At 36.6% G+C, this 19,249-nt stretch overlaps 1 protein-coding gene across 1 annotated transcript in view; it reads left to right on the top strand.

The window, feature by feature from the left end:
* RAD18 (RAD18 homolog (S. cerevisiae)) overlaps positions 1 to 19,249 on the top strand; it is a 135,446-nt gene that overhangs the window by 57,706 nt on the left and 58,491 nt on the right. The window contains exons 7-11 of the mRNA XM_006888949.1: positions 1,822 to 1,921; positions 10,228 to 10,412; positions 11,764 to 11,840; positions 13,439 to 13,499; positions 19,029 to 19,160. Of these exons, the coding sequence (XP_006889011.1) occupies positions 1,822 to 1,921; positions 10,228 to 10,412; positions 11,764 to 11,840; positions 13,439 to 13,499; positions 19,029 to 19,160 (555 nt within the window). The remainder of the gene's footprint in view (positions 1 to 1,821; positions 1,922 to 10,227; positions 10,413 to 11,763; positions 11,841 to 13,438; positions 13,500 to 19,028; positions 19,161 to 19,249) is intronic.

Raw genomic sequence — 19,249 nt, 5'->3', positions numbered from 1 at the left:
AGATGCCTAGCCTTTCTTTGGTTATGTTTGATAACATTGTTTTTTTTTCACATCACTGCAGTGTGTTTCTGGCATCATTCTTTATGCAGTTTGCTTACCACATGAATGTGATTGCTATGTAACTTTGTTTTTCCATGTCTTGTTTCAGCAGTTATGCTCTGAACACCTCTTAGGCAGAAACAGAAACATTTTTAGTACCCTGTTGCCCATATAGTGCAGGGCTTTCTGCTTATTCACCTTAATAATTTTTCACCTTTAGGATTTAACTGCTTAAATCAATAATGATTTGCAAATTTTACTCTTATTTGTTAGCATATTTGTCCTTGTTCAGACTTTTTTGCCACTGGTCAGTTCATTCTTACTGCAGTGCTTTGAGATGGATAGTTAGTTTACTTTTATCTTTAACAACCCTTTTTCAAATGAAATCTTCCATGGTGAAGTGATAAAATGTTCCATTAAAGTAGAAGTGGAAGTGTTAGATACAGTGCTGTTACACCTGACTTCCTCTTTATTATTCTTACTGTTAGTTGCCATTGAGGCAGCCCCAACTCATAGTGATCCCTTGCACAATGGAATTAGGCTGTTATAATCCTCATGGACTTATTTTCTGGGAAATAAATTGCTAGGCCTTCCTAGACTTTCTTAGTCTAGAAACTCCTCTGAAACCTATTCATCACAGTTGTTGTTGTTGATTACCATCGAGGTGAACAGGACACATAGCTACCCTATGAACAAAAGGCCTGAAGTCTTTCAATAACTATCGTTGTTTCTCAAAGTTCATGGAATTTCCAGAGGCATGTTGTTTAGGAAGTGGATGTCACTCTGGCTTCCACTTTATGGCATTAGACTGTTAAATTTATTAATCTGTTGAGGCAGACTGAAGCATAATGAATATTTTTTAAAAGGTCTTGGAATGTGTAATCAAAAATCTAATCCTAAACCTTAATTATGGATTACACATTCCAAGATCTTTATACAAAGCCCATGCAAATCTAAAACCAGACAAGTAAGATAAAACACAATAGATTTAAAAAAAAAAATCCAACCAAATTAAAACCAAGATATCTGAATGCATACCTGTGGTAGAAAGAAAACTGTATCACATCACACTAGCAGGCTAAAAATCAAACCTAGTCTCCCCTGTAGAACTTGAAAGTTCTCCTAGTCAGTCACCATTGCCCTTGACCTCCTACTTCTTCAATTTCTACCCATTATCCATGGTGACTGTTACCCTGAGGCATTCCACAGATTTTTACAACTCTGCCAGACTATTTGAGAACTGCTGCGCATTTAAAATTAACATTATATTTGCAGTTACAAATGAAATCTAAATAAATGAATTTGTAACAACATTGAACAGTACTTGGCTTAATCCTATAAACGCCTTAATATAGTTCTGCCTGGCCTCCCCTCTCCCTCCTCTTCTATAACAAGGTTATGATTACTGCTGCGTTAAACACAGCGGGCATCTAAGGCTAGGGAAAATTTTAAATTAGCCTTAGAGTCTGGTCATACTTTGGTTAAAAAAAAATCTAAGCAATGACATTTCCTATTGATTTATTGGAGTTTTCCCCTCTCTGGGCCTAGAATTCTAATTGTTTAACCGTCACCTGTTTACCAAGTTATCCAGCTCTTGTCACTCTCTGTTCTCCTTACCACCACCACTGCACCCCCCCACCCCACAACTGGGCTTTTCTAAGTGCATGTTAAGGTTCAGATTCTGTCGGATTTTTTTTTAAACTTCATTTCTGATGAAGGTTATATTATTTTGCCCCTTTCTACAAATAATAAAGTCTTTCTTTCTCTTTTGAAAAATGATAGTGGACTGTCCTGTTTGTGGTGTTAGTGTTTCAGAAAATCATATTAACCGGCACTTAGACAGCTGTTTATCACGTGAAGAAAAGAAAGAAAGCCTCAGAAGGTAAGAAGTTAAGCAGAACCATTTGGCTACTTTGGAGATGCTTCTTGTGCTTTATAAACTTGAAAAAGAAATCAGCATTTGTTTATCCCCCCAGTAGCCAGCTGCCATATTTCCTTTCCTCCTCGCTTTTTCCTTCAACTCTCTTGACTAGGTCTTCTATTCCCTCTCCTCTCTCAACTCCCAGTTTGCCAGATACAATTAATGATATCAAATGTTTGAACAGCTTATAAAATTTGACTTAACATGAAATGTTGTTGTGTACCATAGTTTCAGAACCAATCCGTAGTTGACCCTCTGGTGGGTTTTCAGAGGCAGTTAATTAAACAGGAGGAAATCGCCCATCTTTCTTCCTTGGAGCAGCTGATGACCTTGAACTGTGTGCCTTTGGGACTGCAGCACAGCAACTTGGGATCACCTAGCACCACAACTTGCTCCAAGTGTAGCATAGGGTTACCATGACTTGGACACCTTGAGCAACTTCAAACATGACATGAGGCTCTTAGAACTAAATCCCCTTAAGCCTTCATTCACATTCCTGTCACTGTTTCCACAAAGAAAGTAGATGAGACATGAAACCAGGTTAGGAGCACAAGAGATTGAATGCATGGATTTAGGTTATCCTTGGTGTACTGGAAGGATTTTTATTCTGATACAAGATAGATTATAAGATAGGTAATCGAACAGAAATTTTGAGTAGTATGAAAGAAAGCTGAAGAAATTGATGGTATTTGAGAGAATGATGAGCCCTTGTGTTTCACAACTTTGAAGTATTAGAAGAGTATTTGTCAAACACCATAGTTTTGATATTGAGATATTGCAAGTCTAATTCCAGATCACAGAATTAAATCAGGTCACTTGAGTATGGAGGGCCTGGTCCTTGGAGAGGGACATCATGCTTGGGAGGGTGGAGGGATGGTGCAGGAGGGGAAGACTTTCTATGAGATGGATTGATTCAGTGACTGGTGTAATCAGGGTGGGTGTGTTGGAGACAGTGTGATTGGCGCAAGACAGAGCAGGGTTTAGGGTTGTTGTACATAGGGTCGCTATGAGTCACAAGCGACTTGATGGCATACAACAACAACATAGTCTATGGTACGCAGTAACATGATGAAAAAGTTTGCAATAATGTGAGAATTACCAAAATACAACACAAACAAGAAGTGAGTATATACTGTTGGAAGAGTGATGTAGATAATAGACTTTGTGATTGTACTTTGCTCTTGTTAGGGACCATCGAGTTGACTATAACTCACAGCAACCCTGAGAACAACAGATTTGAACCTTGTCCTATCTTGTGCCAATCTCAGTCATACTCAAGCCTGTTGTAGTCACTGTGTTAGTTTATTGAGGGTTTATTTTATTGAGGGTCTTCTTCTCTTTGTCTGACCCTCCACCTTTCCAAGTATGATGTCTTTTCCAAGGACTGGCTTCTTGTGAGAACATGCCCAAAGTATGTGAGACGAAGTTTCACCATCCTTGCTTCTAAAAGAGCACCCTGGTTACACTTCTTCCAAGACAGATTTGTGCTGGGGATCAAGCAGATTGACTCAAATCTTTAATATGTGGAGGAAAAATACACAACAAAACAACAACAAACAAAAATACAAACCAATGAAACAAAACACAAACTCTGCTGTATCTGCACAGTGCAATAAAAGGAGAAATGTCTGTGTTAGTAGAGCAGGGCCATTTTAAAAAAACAACTTTGTGATTAAAGTTAAAAATATATCACTTTTATCTTTTATATGAACTTTTAAATAATCAGAGTGAGTGCAGATTCTGAGGAACTAACATAAAAGTAGAATTTATAAAAACTATATATATAAAACTCAGTGAATTACTTACTTACTTACTTACTTACTTTAGGGAACATACCTTCATTGAAACCTGGAGAAAATCTTATACTCAGTCCTCGTGAGTAAGTTTGTTTATGAGAATAAACTCTACAGTTTTAGATTACTTAGTAGATTGAGAATAAATGTATAATCCCAAGGATAATATCCTATAAAGCAGAATAGTCTCATGAATTTATCAGCTCTTCAGAAATGTTTCTTCCTGAAGAATTTAGCATTTTCTCTTTGTCAAAAGAAGAAATATCACTGATAATCTTTCTTGAGTTCTTTTTCTGTCATACTTCTTCTAACACATTTAGTTCTCCCAATTTCCTCTTCTTACATACTTCTTTATTTGTTTAAGTATAAATGCCAATAAAGATTCCCAAATCTTGCACCATTGGACACACTAGTCTTGCTGTTTGCTCTGTAGTGCGACAAAGAAATATGCGTAATATGTCCTGTCCTTCAGAAGGAATTTATTATACAAGCTAGCACATTGAAGGCTCCTTAAAAGGCCTCCATTAAAAGGAAATGTTGGATTGTGTCTAAGCTAGTCATTCCTAAATTTATTTAATCATAAACTCCTTTTATCCTTATAAATTGTATTAACATCTTAGAAACTTGTGTTTGTGAAGACACACTTTGGCAAGCATTGTGACATATACTAGGGTCTTGTTACATGTCTAACTTTCTGTCAGTTTTTAAATGTCTTTCACCCTGATGGGTAAGCTCTTAGTTACGGAAAACACCCTCTATCAATTCCATAGATTCAGGCCAGAGTTAAATGCAAAGAGTGTTCTATTTCTCTTGCTATCTTCAGATCCTTAAGTGATTTATTCAATTTCACTACGTCGTGGAAGAAAGAGCAATGCCGTTTTGATGTTTGGGAAATATTTATCAGGTATCATATTTTAAAATTCTTCATGGCACTTGTCGATCTCTGATGGCACTTTACAGTGTAAATGTCAGTGAATGATAAAATTTTTCTCTAGAATTTCACAGTCATAAATTTAATCATCTGTCCTTGAGAAAATGTTTTGAATATGAACTTAATGAATTATAGCTTGTTCTGTTTGTATAAACTCCTCCAAAATGATTCAGCTGTTAGTACCTATTGTGATTTTATTTAGCCATAATTTATAAGCCTTGTAGAATTCAGTGAGCTGTTAAAAAAAGAACACTTTCCAGAAAAATATAATCTGAGGAACTGCAGGCTTTTCTACAATTAGAGTACTTATCTCTGGCTTTTATAAACTTTATCAATACAGCATAAAAGAAATAATTTAGCTAGGAACAAAATCAGCCTTGGAGCCACTTACATCAGACCTACCCTGGGGAACATTGTTGAAAATACTGATTTGAGGCATCCACTTCAGACCTGGAGCATAATGATATGGGAAAGGAGACTTAAGAATATGTATTTTAAACAGTTCTCCTGTTGATGTGGATTTTGAGAAGCACAGCGTTACGTGAATTCTCTCTCATTGCTATCGAATCAGAACCACTGCTGGAAGATTTTCAAAGGTTTTAAATTGCATAAGAGGTTACCTATCTATCTTTGGTGTTTTTAGGTTACTTATTTAGTTGAGATGTAGAATAAATGTATAATCTCGAATATTATTTCCTGTAAACCAGCATGTACTGATGCCCTGTTCATCTCTTTAGATATGGTGTTAGGATTGGAGGAAGACTCGTCTGGAGTGGCTGGTGGTTTCATATGACCAGAGAATAACTGCTTTTGGGTTAGCAGTGCGGCTCCCTACAGTTAGGCCACGAGTGTAGTTAATTGTGTGGATTGTTTATTCCTAATTGTATGCATTGTTCAATAATTACCACATTGTGTTGCATCATCTTTTTTTGGAATGGAGAACAAATATGCATCTCTTCCAGAAGTCTCTTGGCAGGTATCTGTCCTCCAAATTTCTTGACACAACCTGGTAAGCACATGCAGGGCTGCATCTGTTTGTTGAAACATGTTAGTTGGTATTTTCTCCATTCCTGGTGCCTTATTTTTTGCCAATGCCTTCAGTGGAACTTGAACTTCTTTGTTTATGACCTTTGGTTCTTGGTCATATGTTACTTCCTAAAATGTTTCAATGTCAACCACATTCTTTTTGGTATGTCTGTGTATTCCCTCCATCTTTTGATGCTTCTTGGATCATTTAAGATTTTGCCCATAGCTTCTTTCAATATTAGAACTTGAGGCTTGAATTTCTTTTCAATTTCTTTCTGCTTGAGAAACACTAAGTAGATTCTTCTTTATTCTTTCCTAATTTCAGCTCTTTATGTGTTAAGATGATTTTTCAGTTCAGTTGAGATAGACTTAGATCATATTTTGGAACTTTTGGGTTTGTTTTGCTTTTCTTCAGTTTCAATTTGAAGTTGTTGTTATGTGCTGGTGAGTCATTTGCAACTCATAGTGACCCTCTGTACAACAGTCCTGAAACGTGCTCTATTCTGTGCCAACACTGTTGTCTCCGAAACACCTACTCTTACTACCTCAGTCACTGTATCAGTCAATAGTCTCCCTCTCTTTCTCCATTCTTCTACCCTTCCAAGCATGATGTCCCTCTCCCAGGACTGGTCCCTCCTTAAAACATGCCCAAAATATGACAAACAAAGCCTCTTACACATGAATAATTGATGGGCATGTTCCACAGCCAGAATCTGGCCTGCTTTTGACTACTGGTACTGAATTTCTCCATTGATTCTTTCATCGATATAATCAGTGTGATTCCCATGTAAGTCCATCAAGTGCGGTCTGAAAGTTGGATCATGAGTAAGGATGACAGAAAAGAATTGATGGCTCTGAGTTGTGGTGTTGGAAAGAGTACTGAATATCCCGTGGACTACCAAAAGAGCAAACATGTATATGTATGTCTTGGAGAAAGTATAGCCAGACAGCTTCTTAGAGGCCAGGATGGTTGAAGCTTCATCTCACATACTTGCCAGACCCTGGAAATAGATTCATACTTGGAAATGTAGAGAATCAAAGAAAGAGGAGCCTCAGTCTAATCAGATGGATTAACACAGTGACTGTCACACTAGACTCTAATACATCAGAGTTGATGATGATGGCACAGTATAGGGCAGGGATCTGACCTGTGAGTTCTGCTGGGCTTGATGACACCTAACAACTCTGATGATAAGAAGCTCTGTTGCAATTTTGAAGGCATGTGGTTCAGATGCATCTGCTGCTTGGCAGGAGAAAAATTAGTATCTCCTCCCATGCAGTTAACAACCTCTGAAAACCTTCCGGAAGGTCAATTATGGGTCAGTTCCTACTTGATGTTAAACAGTAGCTCTACCACCAACAATAGCAACAATGATTCCATGAATTAGCTATATAGAAATCATTTGTAAAACTTTATTATATGGATATATCTTAATAGTTTTGAATTTTTACCAGTTTTAAACTGAGAATTGACCATTTTCATATGATTTTAATCATAATTCTCATTTTCATATGATTGTAATCATAATGGTCGTTCAGTATGTCCTTATTAAATACCTAATTACCATGGACAAGCTAAGCATTGTATTCAGAAATAAGGTACAGTGGATTTGGGAGCTCTGGTGGCTTCATGTACAGAGTTGCCCTGCCATTCCATTCCTAAAGGCATATGGTTCAGACCCACTAGCTGTTCTGTGAGGAAAAAGATGAATAGTCACATCATGTGCAATGTACTATCTTTCAGAACTTGCTAGAGGGTTAACTATGAGTTGGTTCTTCTACTTCAACAGTAACAAGAAGAATCTGCTAACAGGTTCCTCTTTATAAGATGTTCTCAAGGTTTTGTTACCTTTTTGTTAAGGTGAATTCTCTTTCATTTTAAAAAGCAATGTTTAGGCCTCTCTTTCATATTTCCCTCCAGAGGGGAGGTCTCCTTCTTTGTGATGTAACTTTCTAATAAATCTTTTTACCTTATTAAAAAAAAAAGCAATGTTTTATTTCTTCCTATGGAAATAACATATGGGCTTGCAGATGGCAGTGCCTGATCCTCACTAAAGAAGAGGAATGGATAATTTTTTTTCCTTAACAGTGTAAGATTTTTTTATTTTTTAACATAGAAATGTTTTAATTTTTTTTTTTCCTTGTTACACATTGGAACAAATCATCTTTATCATCAGTCAACACAGAGCTGCTTCCAGTGAGGTCAGATGTGCTTTAAACATTTTCTGCCAATTGTCTTCTCCAAAGCAGTCACCACTTGTCTACCAGATTTCATTACAGTAACGACACGGAACTGAAAGACAATACTCTTGAGAATGATTAAGGAAGCAGTAGGTTACCTTTTAGGATTGGGAATGATTTTTTGGTCAGAATTGATAGTGTTCTTTTGGCTAAAAGGCTGGCATCTCTCTTTGACCTTTGACCTCTACCCTGCTCAAACAAATATTATCAAGCTCTTTTAGCTCTGCCAGTTTTATGCCTAGGAGCATTGTGTTCTCTGCCAGTAACTCTGCTTTAAACTGAATTTGCCTCTAGCTCTGTGCATCTGCAGACAAACCTTGATAAATGGACAAAGGAGTCAGTTCCATCAGCCAACACTCACTTTTTTGCGCCATGGGCTAGAAGCCCAAAACTCTGTCTTACACCAGACTCCTACTTTCTGCAACCACTGCTGCCACTATCTTGTCTTAGGCCACTTTGAGTTTCCAGCCATCTCTCTGGTGTTAGAGCTCCTGATCTCTGGTTTGAAAAGGGTCCACAAAATGAGCTGCACACTCTGGCACTTCTTTCTTGGTAGTAACCCGATCCCTTTTTTCCAACCTTTCAGTTTAATTTTGGTGGAATGGCAAAACTGACCATTTTCATCTTAGTGATTTACACAGTTTATTTGTATAGTCCCACCCAAAAGGTCCAGTGGTGAGAATCTTTGTTTTTTTGATGTTGGGATGCAATCCATATTAAAGGCCGCAGTCTTTGATATTTTGCAGCAAGCTTTTCAAATTGTCTCCACTTCCAGTAAACAAGGTTGTTTCATCAGTGTAACGAAGACTATTATTGAGTCTTCCTCCAATACTGATGCTACCACCTTCTTCATAGAGTTCAGATTCTTGAATAATTTGCTTAGCATAGAGATCAAATAGTTGTGCAGAAAGCATATAACCCTGGCATAGCTTTAAACCGTGTAATGTTCTCTTGCTCTATTTGCACAGTCTCTTGGTCTAGGTATAGGTTGAGCACAGTCAAGTGTTCTGGGACTCCCGTTCTTTTCAGTGTTCGCCATAATTTGTTAGGGACTACATTGCCAGGTGCCTTTGCAGAGTCAATGAAATACAGATAGACATTCCTCTCTTACTTTCTACTTGCATCCAAGATCCATTTGCTATCAGCAGTGATATCTGAGGTGCCATGGCCTCTTCTAAATCCAGCTTAAGCTTCTGGGAGTTCTCTTGTCTTTGTAATGTTGGAGTCATTTTTTAAAATGTTCTTCAGCAGTAGTTTGCTTGCATGGTATTAATGAGATGGTTAGATATTTTCCACATTCTGTTGGGTCACCTTTCTTGGGAATGGGAACATATGTGGATCTCTTCTAGTTAGTCAACCAGGCAGCTGTGCTCCAAATTTCTGGGCATAGACTGGTGAGCATATACAGGATTGCATCTTGTCAACATCAAGAAAATAGAGACATTGGACCACTGGACAGATAGGCAACATCATAATAGATGGAGAAAAGATTTAAACTGTTACTGACTTCATCTTATTTAGATCCACAAACAGTACACTTGGTACCAGTCGTTAGGAGATCAGGAGACGTATTGCACTGGGAAAGTCTGTAGTCAGGGTCTTCTCCAGATATTGAGGAGCAGTGTTATTAGTTTGAGGACTAAGGTGTGCCTAACTCAGGTTTTGGTCTTTTGAATATTTGCTATGTCTCTGAGAGCTGGAAAATGAATAATGGTGACTGAAGAATTGATGCCTCTTGAGCTATGTATGATGTTGGAGAGGAGTATTAAACATCTCATGGAGTTCCAAATGAAAAAAACTAATATGTTTTGGAGAAGGTGCAGCCAGGGTGCTCCTAGGAGGCAAAGATGGTAATGTTTTGCTCACTTTGAGTATGTTGCTAGGAGATGCTGTTCCTTAAAGATGGACTTCATATTTGGGAAGGCAGAGTGACAACAGAAAAGAAGACACTCACCTAGGTGGGTTAACACAGTGACTATAGCAGTTGGTTTCAGTGTGCTCTAGAGATTGTGAGGATGGCACAGCATAGGACAGGATTCAGATCTGTTGTTCACAGGGAAGCAGTCATACTTGACTGGAAAGCACCTGATAACAATAGCGACAACAACAGTTTCTTAGACTAAACGTTGACAGTTTCCTTCCTTGTGATTTACAGCCTCTGAAAGGCCAACTTTGGAAACCCCCCTGGAGGGTCAGCTGTAAATATATTATGGGCAAACCTGAGTATGATTTTAAGTGAATTTCTTAAAAATTGTGTTCTTCCCTTCCCTTTTCAGTTCTGGTCACAAAAGGAAGCCACTTCCCAAAATTGTGTATAACCTGCTCTCTGATCGTGACTTAAAGAAAAGGCTAAAACAGCATGGATTATCTGTTCAAGGAAATAGACAACAGCTTATTAAAAGACATCAAGAGTTTGTACATATGTACAATGCCCAGTGTGATTCTCTGCATCCTAAATCAGGTAAAGTAGTAAAGAAGTGGGTCATGCTAGTTTGCTTAATAGAACATTTTTGTGTAGTTTATAGACAGTAGACAAAAGTTAAGTAAATCACTGAATCCATCCATGTCATTGCGGGTCTTCCTCTCCTGTTCTGTCTCTCAACCCTTCCAAGCATGATTTCCCACTTGAAGGACTGGTCCCTCCTTGCAACATGTAGTAAGTATATCAGGTGAAGCCTCAGAATCCTTGCCTCCAAGGAACAGCCTTGTTTCACCCTCTCTAGGATGAACCTATTCGTTCTCTTGGCAGTCCATAATGTATTCCATTCTCTTCTCCAGCACCATAGTTCAAAAGCATCAATTCTCTTTCTGGCATCCCTAGTCATTATCCAGCTTTCTGATTCATTGCAATTAATTGAGAATACTATGGCCTGGATTAGGTACACCTTAGTCTCCAGACTGACGTCATTGCTCTTCAGTTCTCTGGAGAGGTCCCTGACAGCAGACTTTCCCAGTGCAATTTGTCTTTTGATTTCCTGGCTGCTGGTACCAAAAGGTTGATTGTGGAGCCAAGCAAACTAAAATTGTTAACAATCTTAGTCTCTTTACCATCTGTCATAATGCAGCCAGTTGGTTCAGTGGTGAGAAGTTAACATCTGGCAATAAAGAGGTAGGTGGTATTTGGGCATGTTTTATCAACTACTGACCTGGCATCGATGGATGCATGGATAAGGATACAAATGTTGCTGCCTTGAGGAGCAGGGGCTCGTGAGGACCCCATCTTGTTAACTTGTGAGCTATGACAGAGTGAAGAAGCCAGTCGTCGGAAACGCAGGAAGAGTATAGAGTTTACAGCTGATGCTCATCTGGACCTAATATTTGATGGGTTTTGGATAATCTTCAGCAAGATTTTACTTGCATGGAATATTAATAGTATGTTGAGTAATTTCCACATTCTGCTCTATCAGTTTTTTGAACAAATTCATTTGGCCAGGTAGTTATTGAGTACATAAGAAATCCTGAAGAATATAACTCACTCTAATGAGTTAATTTTCATGTCTTATATCCCATGTCTCATCGGGACTGCTGTTTACACCTACATAGTCAAAAGAGGAAACAAATGACCTTGAATTTACTCTTCTAGATAAATTTTGAACTGTTGTGCATATGTAAGAGTTCATGGTTTTAACTACATTTCCTTATCTTTTTAACTTTTTTGTTTTGAAATAATTAGACCAGTTTAAAAAAATTGCAAAAATAATGCAATGAGTTCTTACATTTGCCATCCAGCTCCCTTTAATCAATAACTTATATAATTGTAATATAATGATCAAATCATGAAATTAACATTCACTATGTTTCAATTTTAACAGAAGCGGAAATCGTTAAAGAAATTGAAAATATAGAGATGACTAGGATGCGTCTGGAAGCCAGTAACCTGAATGAAACTGTACGTTGATAGTATCTATTTCAGTATCTTGAAAGAAAGGAAAAGTTCAGTGCTCTACTACAATCACCCAAAAACCAAGGGCCATCAGGCTAAGTCCTACGCATAGTGACCCTCAAGCATATGCCCATCTATCTTTTTTCTGAGGAGAAGCTCATGGATTTGAACAGCTGGACATTTGGTAGCACAACACGTAACACATATTGAGAGAGCTCCTCAGAATTTGTGAGTGTTTTAAGAGTCCTAAGAAAACATATTTTTGTGCATCGGGTAGTGGTAATGATGGTTCTTACTCTACTGAGGACATTTGTTGAGCTACATCTGTGATTCTTTAGAACCTTATATAAAATTAAGAGGTTATAATAGATGCTCTCTAAGGTCCCATTTCCACTTCCGTAATAGCTTGCCTCCGGAAACCCAATGAACCTGGAGAGAGGATGAAAGACACCCAAGCGTTGAGGACTCTCCTTCATAGGGTTGCTATGAGTCGCCTGCGACTCAATGGCACTTAACAACAGCAACAAGGCCCATTTTCAGATCTGATAAACTCTGCAATTTTAAGATTATTCCCATGGAAAAGTACTTTGTAAGAATTTATGAGAATTGAGTATTCAGTTGAGCTTATTGCAGGAATCAGAGATCTAAAACTTGCTCTTGCCTTCTTAATGAAAGCTTGAGGAATGAGTTGTCAAAAAATCTTTGAGAAAATAATTTAAAAAGAGAAACTTGAAAAAAAATTACTAAACAATAAAGTGGACACTGTGTCTTATGCTACTGGAGAACATTTTTAGAACTCTCCCAAGTAGACTCATTTCTAGACTATTGGTCATGAGTTTATGAGGGAGTTAACAACCTTAGGGAAGTAAATTTATAACAAGATGATAGGAAATTTTTTTTAATCTATTTACTTTATCACCTGTGCTACCAATAAGAGGGGAGCTGTAATAAAGCATTTGAATAGTTTTGTAATCCTTTATGTGTAACATGAAAAAAAGAACTAGAAATTTGATCCAGTACACCTGCATTATTCTGTTTTTCTCTTTTCATATGGCTTTGGAGAAATTAAACTGAAAGTAGGAGACAGCTACTTTATTAGTGGAAAAGTATAATTGTTCTCTAGTGGTTTGAATTTACTCTGGCTCCGTGGGAGAAAGATGGGCAATATTTACCTGTGTCATTTACAGTCTTGGTAACCTGATGGAGGGCCAGCTAGGAGTTGTTCTGAACAGCAATGAGTTTGAGTTTTTGTGTTTCAGATGCTTCCTTTTTTGTAGGGTTATCTGTTAAATTAATGAATGTGTAAAAATAAATATGGAAGTAGGAAATTTAGTCATGATATTAATTTTTATATATTATAATGGAGTCAGTATTACATTTATTAGTAATAGGAAAAAATGATGAATGAAATGTTATCCTAATTGTGAAAATACCATATTCAAGAAAAGTAAACTAAAATTAATTTTTACTTGAACCATGTAAACCAGAGATGAAGAGATTTTTTTTTCTGTTTGTTAGATATCATTTAGGGCATTTTAAAATTTATAGTACTAATTTTCATTTTTGTCTTAAAAATTTTTATTCTCTCTCCCATTTTATTTTAGATCATGGTGTTTACAAAGGACCAAACAGAAAAGGAAATAGATGAAATCCACAGAATATATCGTAAGTTGTACAGTGTTTTCTCTACTCACAACAAAAATTTGGGTTATCAAGTTCTTCATCTCCCCCCCCTCTCCCTTGTGTACTGTCGAGCTGGATCTGACTGGCACAGGAAGAGATTGCCCCTCCTCCTCCAGTGGAGCATCCGGTGGATTTGAACTGTGCACCTTTGGGTTTGTAGTGCAGCTTCTTGCCACTAGGCCACCCTTTAATTCTTCTTAAGTTTTTTTTTTTTTTAATAAAATTTTATGTTAACATTGGATGTAAATTGTTCATGTTAACATGAGACTAAATTTTAATTGAGACAGTGACCTTTTTTCCTAACTTTTATCTGCTTTTTGATTTATGAGTAAGAAAACATTGTCCAAATATTTAGTTCCTGCTCTTAAAACATCTTTGTGGGAAATGATGGGATTTTCTAAGAGAAAGTTGAAAACTAACTCCGTCTTTTTTCTCAGGCCACTTGATGTGTATACTCTGTGAAGAATTCTAGTACTTAGATAACTTGAAAATTTGTGCCAGATAATGTTTTAATTTTATTAGTTGGTACCAACTGTTCAACCTTACCATTTTGCTTTGCTGTTTGTTGGTGGATTAATGGTTTTAAAGATCCTTATTTATTTGGTTTAAATTTAAATGCCTAGATTTAAACAGTAGTGTATTGAGTGAGTATTCCCAGTCATGATGTGGTTCAGTTGTGCTAAGAGAATTTTTTTGGTTTTCCAGTTCTTAAAATTGAAGAAAAGGTTCAGCAGTGACCTGTGTTAGGAGAGAGGATGCCATGTACCAGCTCTAAATGTAGATATAGATGCTGATGCCTCACTATATATAGCAGGACAAGAAGCTTAGGCATTGATGGACCGTAGATCTAAAAATGAAACCCTAGATGATTTGTTTTTAGGAAGAGGCATACGATATGAGATTCTTTGATTAACTTTTGAGAAGCTGAAGTGATATTTCTTCAGAGGAGATAAAGAAGGGACTATAAAGTGATCACTGAATATTCAAAATAATGCCTATAAAAATCAGAACATTTCTGTGTAAAGTAATGTAAAACACTAAAAGGATAATGGCTAATAGTTTGTACCACTTTAAGAAAAATATAAATTAGATACAGGTAAGACAATATATAAGCTTTTCGGAAGTTTATTTTTAATAAGTAGATCATGTTAAATTAATTTAGCTCTAAAAGAAACCAAAACAAAAAACTTGAAGGATTTCAAAAAATCTTTAATACTTAGCCTTACAGTTTAGTCATATATTTTGATTATATTTTAGGCTACAAATCTCCACATTTAAATATTTTATTTAATAATTAGTTTGTGTGACATAAAAGAGCTGGACAGAAGATTTTGAAAGCTTGAGAAGACAAAGCAAACTAGAAAATGGAATATGCAGAGCCCTAGAATTGAAGACTAAAAAGGGAAGAATTTGCTCAGCATTTCTCAAGTTTGAAGAATTGGGGGGGAAAAATTCATGTCTCAGATTGCAGTATTTAGGAGTGCTATGGGCAAAACCTTGAATGGTCCAGGAAACATAAAAAGAAGAAGGATGGAATGCAAAGTGTCCCTAAACCAAAAAGAATTGGCTGACATTGAAATATTTCAGGGAGTATCTTATGATCAACAGCCAGTGATAATGAAGAAGTTCAAGCTGCAATGAAGGCTTTGGCAAAACGTAAGTCCCCAGGAATCGATGAGATATCAGCTGACATGTTTCAAATTACAGGTGCATTCTGGGAATACTCACCAGACTATGCTGGGAAATTTGGAGGACAGCTGCTTGGCTCATTGACTGGAAGAGATCCATGTTTGTTTTCATTCCAAAGAAAGGTGATTCCAAGAATGTGAAGATTACTGAACAATGTCATGAATATCACATGCAAGCAAAATACTGCTGGAGATCATGGGGAAATGGCTAGAACAAAATGTAGACAGGAAACTGCCAGAAGTTAAAGTTGGTTTTAGAAGAGATACCATGGCACTAGAGAGATCTTTACTGATGTCAAATGAATCCTGGCTGAAAGCAAAGAATATCAGAAGAATGACTATTCAGTTTCTGTTATTATTTCTGTTAAATGCACAAAGGCATTTGATTGTGTGGATCATAACAAATTAAGGCTTAAATTATAAAGGATGAGAATCCCAGAACATTTACTGTGAAACCTCTCCCAAGACCCAGAGGTTATTATGTGAACAGAGCAAGAGAACACTGCATGGTTTGAAATTAGGAAAGTTGTATGTCAGAATTGTATCCTTTCTCCATACCTGTACAGTCTGTATGCAACGAATTCTTTGAGAAGCAGGATTCTGAAGAACAATGTAGCCTCAGGATTGGAAAAGACTCATCAGTAAACTTTGTTTTGCAGATGACACAACCTTACTTGCTCAAAGTGAAGAGTATCTGAGAGCTAGACAGTGATAGGGACGACAGAAGAATTGATACCTTTGAGTTATGATGTGATGTTGAAGAAGAACATTGAACAACCCAAGGACTGCCAAAAGAACATGAAGGATTCAATGAACAAAATCTTGAATGATGCAGGGATTAGTAAAAGAAAGTGGAATGAATATATAACGTCTCTGTACCAAAATCGGTAGGTCCATTTCAGGAGGTAACATATGATCAAAAGCCAATAGTAATGAAGGAAGATGTTCAAGCTGCACTGAAGGCATTGTAGCAAAAAAAAAAAAAAAGAAAGATCCCAGGAATTGATGGGATACTAGTTGACATGTTTCCACAAATAGATACAGCCCTGAATGTACTCAATAATCTATGCCAAGAAATGTGGAAGACAGCTATCTGGCCTATTGACTGGAAGAGATACATATTTGTTCCCATTTAAAAAATATATGATCCAGCCAAATGTGGAAATTTTTGAACTGTGTCCTTAATATCACATGCAACCAAAATATTTCGGAAGATTAATTAAAAATGACTAGGACAGTGGTAGAGAACTGTCAGAAATTTAAACTAGATTTAAAAGAATTCATGGAATTATGGCTATCATTGCTGATGTCAAATGGATCTTGCTGCATGCAGATAATACCAGAAAGAGACCTATTTATGTTTTCTTTAATTATGCAAAGGCATTTGACTGTGTGGATCATAACAAATTGTGAGTAACAGTAAGAAGAATGAGGATCCCAGAACACACTGCCCACGTTGACATGGTCAGACAGAACACTTGAATAAACCAATCACAAAAGAAGAAATTGAGCAGGTCATAAAAAGGTACCCTGGTCCAGATGGCTGAATTCTACCAAATATTCAGAGGTGAGCTATCACCAATTTTGCTCAAATTATTTAAAAAACAACAACAAAAAACAGAAAAGGAACACTCTTGGAGTTATTCTAAGAAACAAGCATAAACTTAATACCAACCCAGGTAATGACATTACCAAAAAAGAAAACTAGAGACCAATATATCTCATAAATATATCCAGCAGCATATTGGAAAATAATTCATCATGACCAAGTAGGATTCATAAGAGGTTCAACATAAGAAAAACAATCATTGTCCTTTATCACATTAATAAATCATAGAACAAGAACCACATAATCCTTTCAATTAACACAGAAAAGGCCAGGGTTAATGAATCTTGCTGCTGTTTTGCTGATAGGTGCTATTGAGTCTACTACATTTACAGTGACCCTGTGAACAACTCATCTGAACCTTGCCCTATTCTGTCCCACCCTGAAGATCTCTGATATGTACAAGCCCATTGTTAGGGTGACTGTGACCCTGCGTCTTGTTGAAGATCTCTCCCTTTCTCTGACGTCCACCTTTCCCAGCATGAAGTGTTTTTTTCCAAGTAGTCTTTTTCTTCTTTGAAAAAAACAATACTATTTTAAATAGTAGAAAATTAAGATTAGTGTTAGAATATCTTAAAGTAGATTGAGAGGAAATTCTTTAAATGTTGAAAAAGCAATTTGAATGGGAAATAGAAATGTAAAGAAAAAGGAAAGAATTGGAATGAGTAGGTTTTGGTTTTGTAGTCCAGTTACTACTCTGCATCTTAGTGCATTTCTATGTCTTGGAAATTGGATTCTTGTGTTTTGAGTTTGCAGCTTGTCTAGTGGTTAACTTAAAGAAATAGTGTCTTTCGTGCAGCACATACACTAAAATCAGAACGATAAAGAGAAGATTAGCATGGCCCCTGCACAAGGGTGACATCCAAATTTGTGAAGCGTTCCATATTTAAAAGAAGTAGTGTCTTTAGTGCTCTGTTAAAAACCTATGTGGAATATGGACTATTCATAGGAATATTATACTATATTCACATTTGTATTATTGTGCTTAGCAGCTTTTAAATTCATTGTAAAGTAATTCTTAAGGGTGCTGTTTTTGAGTAAGCATATATGTATATATAATTTTTTCCTATTTAGGTTAAAAAATGTAATAGCTACTCATTTTATTTGCTTGCACAAGAAAAAGTAAATTACCTTAATTTCATCATTTAGCACTCGTATATGTTCATATATTTGTGTGCTTTGGGTTTTTTAAAATTTTTATTTAATGTTGGCTTGTATATAGACTTTGTATACATTGTGTTTCATCCTATCCTTCAATAACATTGTATCGCATAGAGTCATTCCCATCCAAAATGTTTTATAAAATTATGACATTGAACTATGCTTACCATAGCTCTGACTTTTTGATACTAGCTTATTAGTTGTGCATATCTCCTTTTTTTAAATTCAGGATTTTTTAAAATTAATTTTAATGAAAGTTTACAGAGACTTAGGGTTTCCAGTCATTCATTGTTGCACTTTTCTTCCTCACCCCTCAATTCACTCTTCTCCTTGAAAAGAAAAAAAAAACCAAAACAACTCTTTCATTGTTATGCAGTCCCTCCCCCCAAGTTCACTCCACTATGCCACCTTCACTCTGGACTTCTGTAATGACAAGATTACCCATTCATATGTCCCTTTTAAACAGTCTCTTTCTCAGCTCTTTCAATGCAATATATATCATTCCTCCCCTCCTTTTTTGTCACCCATCAATTCTGATGTCAGTCCCTTTTTAGAACAGTGGCCCTATGGAATATTTTCCTTTTGTGACTGAGATGTTTCACTCAGCATAATGTCCTCCAGGGTCACCTATTTTGAATAATATTTCATGAGTTCCTTGTTTTTCAGTGCTGCATAGTATTCCATTGTGTGAATATACCAGAGTTTCTCTACCCATTCATTTGTTGATGGGCACTTGGGTTGTTTCCAGCTCTTTGCTATTACGACCAAAGCTGCAAAAAGCATGGGTGTGCATATATCTACTTGGGTGGCAGCTGTGGTTTCCAAATGGTATTTCTGTTTGCAACTTTTTGAGAAAGCACTATACTGCCTTACATAGTGGTTGCACCATTTCACACCCCTTCCAACAGTGAATAAGGGTTCCAGTTTCTCCACAACCTCGCCAGCATTTGATGTTTGCTGTTCTGTTAAATTTTGCTATTCTTACTGGGGTGAGTTGATAACGCGTATCTCCATTTTATGGTGCTTGTTTTGCTAAGAAGATCTTTTGAATTTCAGGTGAAAAACATCAAAATGAATTTCATCGTCTGGTAGATCAGGCTAGAAAAGGTTACAAGAAAACTGCTGGCATGTCAAAAAAAGTACCAAAAGAAAAAGAATCCTCAGAAAACCCAGTATCGGTACATACGGGTAAGAGACTTTTTTATTTAAAACTGCAACTATCTTGAATTTCACAATTTGCTTTTTTTTGCTCCGCTTTTCTTTTTCTTCTTTTTTTT

The sequence above is a fragment of the Elephantulus edwardii genome, unplaced genomic scaffold, assembly GCF_000299155.1.
Source record: "Elephantulus edwardii isolate Elephantulus edwardi_28Jun2011 unplaced genomic scaffold, EleEdw1.0 scaffold00073, whole genome shotgun sequence".
Lineage (NCBI taxonomy): Eukaryota > Metazoa > Chordata > Mammalia > Macroscelidea > Macroscelididae > Elephantulus > Elephantulus edwardii.
This window is presented reverse-complemented; position numbering and strand designations above follow the sequence as displayed.